This window comes from Ostrea edulis, chromosome 8, assembly GCF_947568905.1.
Source record: "Ostrea edulis chromosome 8, xbOstEdul1.1, whole genome shotgun sequence".
In the NCBI taxonomy this organism is placed as follows: domain Eukaryota; kingdom Metazoa; phylum Mollusca; class Bivalvia; order Ostreida; family Ostreidae; genus Ostrea; species Ostrea edulis.
This window is the reverse complement of record NC_079171.1, coordinates 23,464,309-23,477,479: the sequence shown is the minus strand read 5'-3', so window position 1 is coordinate 23,477,479 and position 13,171 is coordinate 23,464,309. Positions and strand designations below refer to the sequence as shown.

Below are 13,171 nucleotides of genomic sequence, written 5' to 3'. Positions count from 1 at the left end.
CTAATATCAATTCACTTGGGCTGATATGGGGACCACTGAGGCTCACATGAGATATGATATGGATTATAGCATGTGATGTTCTCTAGAGCAACAAACTCTTAATAAACCATAACTGTCCTTGGTGAAGAACTGTTTAAGATAAAGCTTATCATGAAAACCAGACGTCTTTTAGGAAACAAAGTTTTGTCAATCCTTGCCATTTCTACACGCACTCACAGGATGCGTCACAGCGTCAAGAATGTTCAGCATCGAAATGGGTCCCCTACTTACGAAGGCAATGGAATATCGAGAATTTAGACAAACGTGAAAATATTCTGCATATGATCAGTTTTAAATCGAGGCAGGTTACTGACAAACAAGTTTATGGTGCTGGGGTTTCAACGGGCTCGTCTAAAGGCGGTATTTTGCAACTTCTTTGGTCGCTCTAATAATCTAGTTTGCCAATACAACCTATCATAGTGTCAAATGCTGTCCGATTTGAATCATACCGATTGTTTGGCCGTTCTTGGCACACTGATTGTGACTACGGATAACTCCACTTACATAATCAAGATATAGGGCCCACAGCAGATGTGATCGGTCGACATCGGATGCTTACTCCTACAAGGAACCAGATCCAGGGTATGTGTTTGTCCAACTCTCAATTTTGTATTGCTTATAGGAGCCATGAGATTGATCACCGTTCGTTATTTTCACCTTTCATTTATAAGAGATAGTTTTCAAGCAAACCTTCGAAGAATCGAAGTTCATGATGGTATTCGGTTTTCACGAGATGTGTCACTTTGAATAAGTAAAATGTATTCGTCTCTTGTCGTAATTGTCTTAAACTTTAAGTAGACAAAGATCAATTGATCTTGCAGGAACTCGTCATTTAGCAACCGTGCCTACCCAAGCGACTTAAGTGATATATACAGTTTGTTAACGTTGTATTGCAGAATAAATGAGATGTCGACATTTCTTTGGTAATGTATATGTGGCAGTACAAATCTATATTTCTGTCTTTCTTATCTATTTATTCATTTTTCGTTTGATTATATTGTTGAAGAGTTTAATAAATTTCGGATTGGGTAAGATTTCCACCGCACATCGGATTGAGTTTTTTTCTTATGCGCATTGGATTGAGTTGATATTTTTGTCACGCTAAATTTCGTTTGTCATTAAGTATTACCCAATAGTCATGATTCACCTTTAACCACAAGTTACCTTTCAAACTGTGTAAACCAGAGCAGTGTACATTTTTACTTCGAAGATCTGTCCAGCTTCTATAGGTGCATCTTGTGGTACGAAAGAATCATTTTTACTTAGGTCTTACTTTACTACAATATGTTTGTGTATGACTCTTATTCTTAATTGCAATGTCTATAAGTTATTGTATTTTTGCAGTTAAAGTTGTCAAAGTATATTTTCCAAATTTGTAAGTTCAAAGGTAAATTTCTTACAGAACATATTTTTCTATTATAAATGTATTTTGTATTATTGATAATTTATTGTCAACAGTTGATCTGAATTATGAACTTGTACTTTTTGTCTAATGCTATTGTTATTTGTTTTTGCTTATAGGTCAATGCCTTATACACTTCTTCACAAATAAATCAACATAAAGTCGAATCAATGCATTTTCCTTGCTGCTCGGTTACATATATAAGATATATAGAACGCAGCTTAATTACATTCCTAAATTATTTAGCAACACACAAATTAGAGCATTCGTGAGCAGGAAAACAGGCGATATGCTGGAACAGAAGAGTATGAATACAGGTCGAATTCAATTTACTATAAATTACTACACAATATTGTAGATATTTTCACTATGGTCAACAGTAGTATCAAATGTTCTCCTTTAGTTAATCAAAGATTGTCTTAAAGTCTCAAAGTTAACAGTATGAAATGTTTTACGAGAAGAAGCCAACAGGGAACCTTCATAGTACAAAATTATAGACACAGTAGAATTTTCCCATTTTTAGAATGTGTTCTTTAATATAAAAGTATCATGACTGGTCACGAATGAATGTAAACTATCATTATCGGGAGCTTCCTTCAGCCTTCAATGTTTTGGTTGGTTTTTAAATTGTACAGTGGGTATATCAATAGCATTAAAACAAAACGTGTATAATATCAAAAGCATGAATATGAATATCACTATGTAAATTGCTATACTCTACTCTATGAATTCGAAATTATGCATGCATATATACATATACTATACGGTATCCTTTGTATGAATTACCCACTTGAGCAGGCTACATGGAATTTTCAAAGACATCTGGAAACTTAATAGGTAAACATTTGAACAGGATATAGAATACATGTATAAGATCATAATGCTTACGTGTTACAATTGTAAATCTGAAAGCATTCAATTTTATTCTACCTGGATGGTGAATTTCTATTTCTTTTCCATGTAATCGAAGGGAATCCACACCAATTTCACTCAGTTGACGTGAATATAACACATCTTTGTCTTGAAGTATTCTTGCATTTTCTTCGGGTATCATAAATTTCAAAAGAAAACTTTGAGTTATCTCACCACCTCGGTATAGGACATTTTCAAGTTGCACTTTTAAGATTAGAGCTATCGATTTTCTTAAATCCTCAATCTTCTCTGACGACACTGCACTTCCTTTGATATGAAAGGATATTTCTGTGAAACCATCAACTGTCAAAATAAGTTAGAATTAATTTCATATTACATGAGAAACGCTGGGGCTTATTTTACATCGCTTTATACTGCTTTCAACCAACAATTGCGAATAGCCGATAAAATATTATACAGGTAAAATTGCATCATATGTTTAACATAAGATTGGATATTCATATGTTAAACTCATGTTTAAAATATGTTAAACATATGATGAACATATTATTTAACCATATGTTTAACGTATGTTTGAAACATATGTTGAACATACTGCAAACTTCAAACAAATGATTAACACAACGTGAAAACTTGATATGTTTAACATATGTTCAACATATGATAAACATATACAATTTTGAACATATGATTAACGTATGATCAAAAGGGGGTGGGGATGTATAATTTATACATATTTTTGTTTTTTGGAATACACCCACCCCTCAAAATCGCTGCAATGGGTCTAGGTCATAATTTACAAAAGAACTTGCAACTAAGACTAAAAATGTTACAGAGTTTTAAAAACTCGTCACATTTATAAAAAAAAAATCACAAGGTTTTGACACAATCTGAGCAAACCGGTTTTATAGTATAATATAGACTCAAAATCGCTGTAATGGATCTTGGTCATGTTTTACAAAAGAACTTACAACTAAGACTAAAAATGTTACAGAGTTTTGAAAACTAGTCACATTTATTAAAACAAATCACAAGGTTTTGACTCAATCAGAGCAAACCGGTTTATAGTATAATAGAGACTCTCTGGACTTAGTTGTAGGTTATATTGTATGACGTGGTTCTAAGCTATAAAACATCATACTAAATATGACGTGAAATTATTTTGAATTGCGTTTCTCGATCGCGGAAAAATCTTGCAAAAGAGCTTTGTCATTATATCTGTCGATGTAATTTACACACTTAACACTCGTTGTTTAAAAAGTTCATGCAATTATAGCATCGATGTGACTAGGAAGATTCATAGTACGTGTGCGGACTGGCAGACAATCGATTATGTCAGGGAGAGCGGAGAAAGACTTTCTAACAGTGAGTAGAAAGACGGAATTAATGCCAAATTTAGGCTTACATTCAAAAGTATGCTTTTTGTATATAATGTCAGGTTATAAGCAGTGTATATCAGAACTAAACAAGGAGAGAAGGGTAACCACAAACGACGATGTAATTTGTAAACGATTTGCTAATATCAGGAAATTCTGTATATTCAGCACAAACATTCGCATATTAGACATAGCTGATTTAGCATTTATAAGTATTTTCTTTATATTGATATTTAGAGCTATCAATAATCGCAACAACTAACGGGAAATCTAATTGAAGATTCTTAACAAGCTGCTCGTGGCCGTGAAGATGCAGTTGTTTGCCCGAAACATCACTAGAACTCTACAGGACAAAGTCGTGGAAGATTCTCAACAATGTGCAAGTTCAGTTTATATAAAACTCTCATTTATTGTTGAAATAAGTCTACAGGAACAATTACTACATCAAGATATTAGGCATATTTTAGACCCCTCCCTTCCCCGAACAACACATTGGGCTAACTTTACGCTTACTACATTATATAAACTATATAAATAGATAGATAGATAGATAGATAGACAGATAGATAGATAAATATATATATATATATATATATATATATATGTATATATATATATATATATATATATATACATACACACACATATATATATATATATATATATATATATATATATATATAGATATACTGTATTTGAAATGTTGTAATGTTGATAGCATTAAGCAATGCAACCACACAAAGAGCATATTTGTTTCCAGCGTCCACCCCCCCCCCCCTCCTTCCGGCACCTTAAGAATGAGTTTGCAATTATCATAAATTTTTCAGGATTCCTTCACCTTTGATACGATGACAGGCTCATTTTTTCGTAAGCTTTGTATGTTCAAATTAACTGTAGAGTACATACACGTACGTTAATGATAATAATCTTTCGGAAATGTTTGCGATATGGCTTTTATTACCCCCCCCCCCTCTTCCTACCAGTATTACTGGTATGGAGATTTTATAGAGAGATGCTGCCACTGACAAACAATACCAAATTACAAGCAACTTACAGCAGGGATTGACAAAAACTTTTAATGTTTACAATCGCTACAAACATATCCCCTCCATTTTTTGTTTCTGTTGGTATGTTTTTTGAAGATCTAGTCTGTAGGCTTTTCTCCGTCTTTAAAAAAATGTCATATTTCTTATTTAATTTAAATGCTTTATGGGCCCAGGATTGGTTTAAGAAATATTGTAGTGATATGAAAATCATTATTAAATATCAAGGTCAAACATTGTGAGAATCAAAATTGAATGATGTGGTGTAAATGTATCTAGCTTATTTCACATTTAATTGGGGAAGCCCCAAGATTGGATGCAGTGGGGTATTCATTTATGTTAACAAGTATCATAATTTTTTTCTTTCTGAAATAAGTACACAACAAGAAAGTTGATACAGAGGGCATTACCATCAAGCAGCCACAACCACCGGACGTGGATCAAAGTTACTCACAAAATATTCCTCCCTACAACAGCTACTGCCAGAAAAAGAGCATCTGACAATAATGCTGGTAATTGAATTTTTATGTTCACTAAGTACTACTTTTTCTTTCTATATAGTGGGAAAATATTTTAGTAGATATGCCAATGAATTGAATTTAAATGAATTGATCTTGTATGTAAATCGTCTGGTATTTTGTACAGATATACACGCATGATTGCACATTTATGACATATTTGCATGCCTAATACTAATATAATATTATTACAAATAAATGTACACCTGTATGCGTCTAAATTTAAAACTTATACGGTACCAAATTTGATGCACCACATGCGCATTTCGACAAACAATGTCTCTTCAGTGATGCTCAAGCTGAAATTTTTGAAATTCGAAATAACAGTAAACTTGTAGGGCCTAAGAGCTATTTTAGGGGGAAACAGAGTGCCAAAAAGGTAGAGTCAAATTCTTCTAAGGGTAAGAACTATGCATGAGGGAGATAATCCTTAATTTTGAAATGAATTTCTAAATTTTATCACAGCAATTAAATATACATCCGTATTTTCAAGCTAGTAACGAAGTACTTAGCTATTGGGTTGTAGAGACCCTCGGGGACTAATATTCCACCAGCAGAGGCCTCGACCAAGGAGTCATAATGTAAAACTTATACGGTACAAATTTTGATGCACCAGATGCGCATTTCGACAAACAATGTCTCTTCAGTGATGCTCAAGCCGAAATTTTTGAAATCAGAAATAACAGTAAACTTGTAGGCCCTAAGAGCTATTTTAGGGGAAAACAGAGTGCCAAAAAAAAAAATAGAATCAAATTCGTCTAAGGATAAGAGCTATGCATGAGGGAGATAAACCTTAATTTTGAAATGAATTTCTAAATTTTATCACCGTAATTAAATATACATCCGTATTTTCAAGCTAGTAACGAAGTACTTAGCTACTGGGCTGTAGAGACCCTCGGGGAATAAGTATTGATTATTCCTCCTTTTATTTCACCTACAGCGCAAACTGAATAGTAAATATGTATCCAGAGACATGAATAAACGCTTGTTCATTCCGACATAAATTGCTTTTTTTTTCTGGAGAGGTACTTCGAAATCGCATACATCACCAAAAGCTGATAAACGTTGAGTACACGTATATCAACACCATGAAAACAATGTAAACAAAATACATATTTATTTATCACGGACTAATACTAACATTTTATCTACTGTATATTATCAACAAATATGCTAAACAAATATCTTAATCATATGTTTGTAAACATACGTTTACCTTGAGTGATCCTTTTATATGACTACCATATGTTTCAAAACATATGTTATTTATATGTTTAACATATGTTTCTATTTTACGATTAATTTGCAAGATGTTCCTTTAGTTCCTAAGTGTCTTTAATAGTTAGTGTTATATCCGTTTGGAAAGATTACATCTGAAATTATAGTGATTCAAGCTATATAGGTCACATCATTCCCAAAATTTAAAGCGAAATTCACATATAATAATGTAATTATGGTAGATAATGACTTTTATGTAACGTGTTCATTGTGTATGTTCTATTACGTATTATTTTGGATATGTAAAATTTGTATAGCATGTTACATTTGTTTCTTTCACGTTTGTCGGATATTGGGTATGGGAAATTGTCTGTTTGAGGTCCCCTTTTTGGGACGCCTCATATTGGTATGTTTCTTATCGTCGCTGTCTTGGGTGGAAATATCCGATCAGGCAAACTTAGATGATCTAATGTTTTGTTTTAGGGTCCCGTCCTTAGCCTATTCCATGGTTAACCAATCATAGCGTGCCGTTACTACACTTTGGTCACTTGGGGTCCAAAGAATGCTCAATTTATTTTGTGCACACAAAAAATATTTTTTATTTGTAAAAACCATCTTATTTCATTGCAGGCAGCTCTATTTCGCTATTTAATTATGCGTTGTAGGGGGTCTGATTGCATATCATACCTATGCGATACATATGTTCTTATGTTTTTGTTTTCGATTCACTTTGGCCCCCCACTAGTTTATTCTGTTATGTAACTTTCGCTTTCAAAATAAATGACATTTTTTCAATTCATATTAATGACATTTTTTTCAATTCACATCACTGTCCTGTTTTAACTGCTTTTATCAAGTAACAAGCAAAGGCTACCTGGCAGGTCATATTAACCAAGGAACATAAAAGATTCTTGATCGTTATCAAAATATTTGAAGCAGGGGCAAATCTTTCAGGTTTCCTTGAATATAGTTCTCTTTTCTATATCAACAAATGCATTCTGATATGGTGAAGAGATAACTTAGAACATAATTTCCACATATTTATTTAGAAATTTAGGTTTATTTTGAACTCAAAATGTTGAACGTTGTGTAAAAAGTTTTGTTACGTTTATAACATACCTTTGCTACAGACATTAATAAAACATGAACAACGGGTTCGAGACAATGAATATCATTGACTCAAAGTTGCCAACGGATCGTTCGAAGAATTCTTACACGCGAATTGAAATTGGTTTACATTTATTTCAGACCTTCACAATGCTCAAGTACCGTACCTGGAGGTCTTTTGTCTTGTTCAAGATACAACACACTCGATTTTGCTTTTGCATAGTTACGACACATCTCAAAAACTGTCTGACTTTCTGACAAGGGGCTCAAAATTCTCATCAATATTGCTTGCAGGTAGTGTATATTGTGTTCCAAGTTGAAACGATCCGCAAACTTTCCGAACATCTCTCTGTCATCCTTCACGCAAAGGTCATCTTCACCGATATCTGTAAAATGTTAATGTTTATTTTGATAGAATGCACAATTACAGTCATCAATGATGTTCTATTCAAGAGAATTACTAAGTAAATTAAAAAGAAATATGTTGACATCGGAATAATTTTCTTTTAGATATGCAGCGGGGAAAATTTGTTACTGACTTATTCTAAATCAACATTTTAGATGTTTTCATCAAACATCAATGATGGCAGAACATCATTTTATTAAGCACACATGCAATTAAATAATTTAAAGATTTTTATATACGACGGATAATATGTGGTTTGGAAAAATGTAGCAATAAGACTTTGTCAAAGTACTTGTAATATATAGTATTTCTTTATAAATGTTATCGCATACTACACTTTTGGTTGATATCTATGTTAACAAACTACTACTGTACTATAATAGATTGGGAGAAACAAAAGACTTATATTAATCCCACTCTCATTATGTTAGAGGTTAGAGGTGAATGTTTGGTTTGTTGAATATTGTTTAACGTCCCTCTTAAGAATAATTGATTCAACTGGAGACATCATCATCGCTGGTGAAGGGCCGTAAAATTTAGGCATATGATGGAAGCTTACGTCTTTTAAGCAGGGGGATCTTTATCGTGTCCCGTCTCCTGTGACAGGGAACCTCGGTTTTTGCGATCTCAACTAAAGGACCATCCCAATTAGTCGCCTCTTACGACAAGCAAAGGTACTGAAGACCTATTCTAACCCGAGAGGTGAATGAAAAGTCTAAGAATAGTAAGTCATATACTAATTATTCAATAATACATGAGAAAAAGGAAAAGGGAAAAGAGAGAAGAGATGGAATTGAGTATTGAAAAAAATACAACACACATGTGTATGTAATAAGTGTCGATGCAGATGAAATTCAAGCAAACTATAGACAATGCTGAAGTAACATTTTGTAGAATAATACCATATGAAATTTCGATAAACAAACATACATTTTGAACTTAATACAAGCCTGATGCACATATTAATATTCTATGTACAATATAACAGTAACAAATATAGTAGAACAACACTCACAGTCGGCTCAGCTCTTTTTTGCTTTCAGTACGAAATTTCTGGACTGGATAACAATGTTGTTTTTTTTACTTTCAGATAAATTAACCTTACCACATAACAATAATTCTACATTAAGTGAATATGGCTGTGTCAGACTTGTATTGATCCTAACTCTGGAGTATATATTACAGTGTAAAAGAAAATAATCCGTACTTTCAACTTCTTTACAAATACAAAGACGTGAATTGCATAATTAGTCCCTACAGACGAAGTGGAAAGGGACTTTAGGTTCCGTCTGCCTGTCTGTGCGTCAGTCCTGCAAATCAGTTTCGGCACTTTTTCTCTGTTCTTGCGGATATTTATTTCATATTTAGTACGTTGCCTTGCCATAACAAGTTACAGATTAAGTTTGAATTCGGTTTCGGTTCATTGATTTTTCACTGAGTAATGGCCCTTGGACTTGGAAAAATAGCTTGAATTATCAGATTGCGGACTGGTTTTTTTTTTGTGCTTGTAGAAATTCATTTATTGATTTATAACCCTTGGACTTAAAAAATAGTGTGAATTATCAGATTTTTTGGTATTTTTTGTTGTGCTTGCAGATGTTCATTTCATAATTGCTACATATTAAGATTGCTTCTACATTTGATAAAAACTAGTGGAGTCACATCCACACCAGCTTAAAGTTTACATCAATTTCTGAAGATAAGAGTACTACACTAATTTAAACTTCAATCCTAGTAATGCAACAATGTAGCTAAATTATTCATCATCATCTATATTTCACAGTTCATTGACTTGGTTAGATACCTAAACTTAATTATGAATTTGTCTTTTTTCCTGGTTTAGTCTTTGAACCTGAATAGTAATTGATTTCCAACCATTTCTATCTGGTTCTTGAATTTCCCCTTGTATCATAACCCACATTTACGTACATGTACATTTAGTGAACTTCGAATATTGTTGCGAGAAATTAAAGGAAGGACATATCATTTCCTTACTATAGCTAGTAAAACATGAATTAATGTATAGATTGGTTCTAGATTTGATTTCCTGCAATGCATTATTTGCTCTTGTGTTGTAATTATTACCTGGATTTTTTTTTTAGACTGGATGGTGTTGTTTAGATACTTGGAAGTCATATTATGGTACATCTTCTAAAGTTTGATAAGACTATGATATTCACTACGCTTTGACAATGGTTTCCATCCCGTTCCCTTATATAAAAGATTCCTGGATGCCAGCCTATTACCTCCCGAAACTATTGTCTAACTGTATATTTCCTTTTTTGAATAGTTATTCTGGTATATTGTCCAATATAATGTCAGCTGCTTGTATAACCGGCAACTGAAATACGGAATCTCACTTTGATTCATATAGCACAAGATCTTCCTCCCAAAAAATTGTCAAACAGAGAATTTATGAAGTGGTTTGACATCCTGTAATTCATATCCGCGTGCGTACTGATATAATTTTGTTCAGCAGCAAAAAATCAGGGCTGCACCGATACACTATAGCACAATACAGGAAACAATTTTTTGCACAGTTTTAGCAGTTTGAGCATTAGGGGAATATGTTTCTGTTGAAAGCCATTGAAGGCCATTGAAAGTACAGTGTATGGTTTAGTGTCTGTTTTAACTCTGAATCGCATCTGTATTTTCAACAAGAATGAATCTAACAAAAAGCCTAACAGTTTTATTTATATCCACTAATAGTATCACTTTGTCAAACGAATCCGGTTTTTTCTCGCCATTTGACCAATCGACTGCATAACTGATGTATTTGGAAGGGGGTGTCCACCACTCAGACCTAACGTGAATCCATTGATTCACATAATTTACATGTACTCATAGATGCATGTTGGCACCGCAGTTACCAAAATATTTTATGCCCCATTTTAAGACTTAACTACAGTGAGAGTCCAAAACATGACAGCATACACGTTTTCTCTATCACCCACTAATCTATAAATGTATGCCTATTTTGGGCAGAGTTATATCACTTTTCAGCTTGTATACAAAAAAAAAAAAAACAACGCAGATCTGGTCCTTTTAAATTTAAAACTGGTCAAGTCAAAGCAACAAATTTCAGAATAATCTGATTTGTTTTACGAAAAAATAGTTTTATGCGGTGAGGTAAAATTAAATGCGGTGGGACTTGAGAACCAATCTTTTTTTTTATTTGCCTAATGATACATGTTTTTTGGATACGGAATATCGTACACAATATTTCGTCTCCTAATCCGCCGCGCGTTGATATAAAGTACATTTGTATGCCTATCGGGATCTCGTTTTATGCGTTAACTTAGGCAACGTTTCATTCAACATGTACACGTGATTGTTAGATATAGTGAGAATACCACGAAAACCAGTTCTCACCAAACTCTAAAACTGTAAAGACCTATAGTGGGCATTTATCCTTCAGAACACGAGTTCAATTCAATAGATTAACCTTGCATTTCCTCTACCATCTACAACTACTATAAAAGCTCGTTTAGAGGATGAAACTGGAGCTCTGACATTCAGTCATCTTTCCAGACATATCAGTGCACTGACTGGCACACTTTCATCCTGTCGTTACTAATCATTTTAAAGAAGTAGGTACAGTTTCTAAAGTCATCTTGCCCAAAATATCGATGATTTCTCTTTGAGCTCAAACCCTGTCATTCAAATAAGAAATAGATTAGCAAACCCAAAATTCGCTCAGTTTCATCAGCAAAATGATTTGTGACATATAACGAGAGCTTGAAGTTGGCATAAAATTGAATAATATGCCATTTTTTATGAAAATATCCACAAATTCAGGTAGTTTTCCTTTCAGACAACATACAGCGCATGCGTCGAGCAAATTCATATTCAAGCATGTTTTTCATCTTAAAATAATACACATTATATATCATTTTCATTTTGCTTGACAAATGCGCACATCTTTTCCTAAGCAATAATCAGTATGACATTTGACAGTTTTCAGGCTTATTTTGAGAAAAAGGCGGGAAATGTCTTATTCATGATGTCATAATGCTATCCATTTAGGAATATCATTCTGATTTTGTTGATATAATATACCTGGCATATATTTTACTTCCTTAAAACGCTGATTAAGGTTAATTCCAGACAAAAATTTTCGCCTTTTTATGTATACTATCCTACCTTGTTCTTTGAAACTAATAATTTCGTTAATCTTATCGAAAACATAATACACGCGTCTTACACTCCCTCAAACGTTTACCTTTCAAATAATTCCTAATATAAGCCATCTTCTCCACTGGTAATATTTTACTTATATCTGTTAATAGCACGCTAAAGGAGATCTTCGATATCTGTGAACCTTCAGGTAATATCTGCACATCTATTCAAAATAAATGAAAAAGTTATTTATACCATTTAGAGATGTAGGGTTATGCATCCTGACTGAACAAAAGGATAGACATTTGAACAATATTAGATAAAGAAAATTAACTAAAATAGCAGAATAACAACTATTTAAAATGTCAATGAACACTGGACTTGAATCATCCGTTGAGTGATTTGACTTAATATTTATCCAAGTTTCGAAGAAAGACTACACCTTTTTTTTTCATAAACGGGTCATGTCCAACACAATTTCAACAAATGTGTCTCCCGCACCTGTATCCTTTTTGTAGTATATAACATTGAATGAAAGGCGAAGATAACGAACAGTGATCAACTCCTATAAGCAATACAAAATAGAGAGTTGGGCAAACACAGATTACTAGATACACCAGAGGTTGGATCAGGTGACCAGGATGAATAACCATCCCCTGTCGACCGGTCACACCCGCCGAGAGCCCTATACCTTGATCAGGTAAACGGAGTTCTCCGTAGTCAAAATGTGATGAATTTTCTATAGCTTACTCGCTGTTAGATAAAACCATGTATTTTCAATAAGTATCTACAGTACAGTATGTATCAATGAAACTAGTTAATGAATATTCAATACCTCTTGGTTCAACGGGAGTTTCATTTACATTTAGTAACTCAGACGTTTCTGTAAAATGAAATGGATATGTTTTATTTCAGTCATTTTTTCAGAAATATCTAAATCTATAAGATGTTTTGTATTCATCAAATTCACAACCGAGATATGGCTAAAATATGGCCAAATCCTGCATTAATCATAAAAGTGATGTGCATTCCATCTATTCATTAATCAATATTCCGTACATACAATGCAT

At 33.3% G+C, this 13,171-nt stretch overlaps 1 protein-coding gene across 1 annotated transcript in view; it reads right to left on the bottom strand.

Annotated features, from left to right (window-relative positions):
• Window positions 1-13,171, bottom strand: part of LOC125660709 (uncharacterized) — a 58,718-nt gene that overhangs the window by 18,392 nt on the left and 27,155 nt on the right. The window contains exons 9-12 of the mRNA XM_056147202.1: window positions 12,937-12,984; window positions 12,205-12,324; window positions 7,744-7,962; window positions 2,372-2,656 (exon numbers count right to left, since the gene is read on the bottom strand). Coding sequence (XP_056003177.1) covers window positions 2,372-2,656; window positions 7,744-7,962; window positions 12,205-12,324; window positions 12,937-12,984 — 672 coding nt within the window. The remainder of the gene's footprint in view (window positions 1-2,371; window positions 2,657-7,743; window positions 7,963-12,204; window positions 12,325-12,936; window positions 12,985-13,171) is intronic.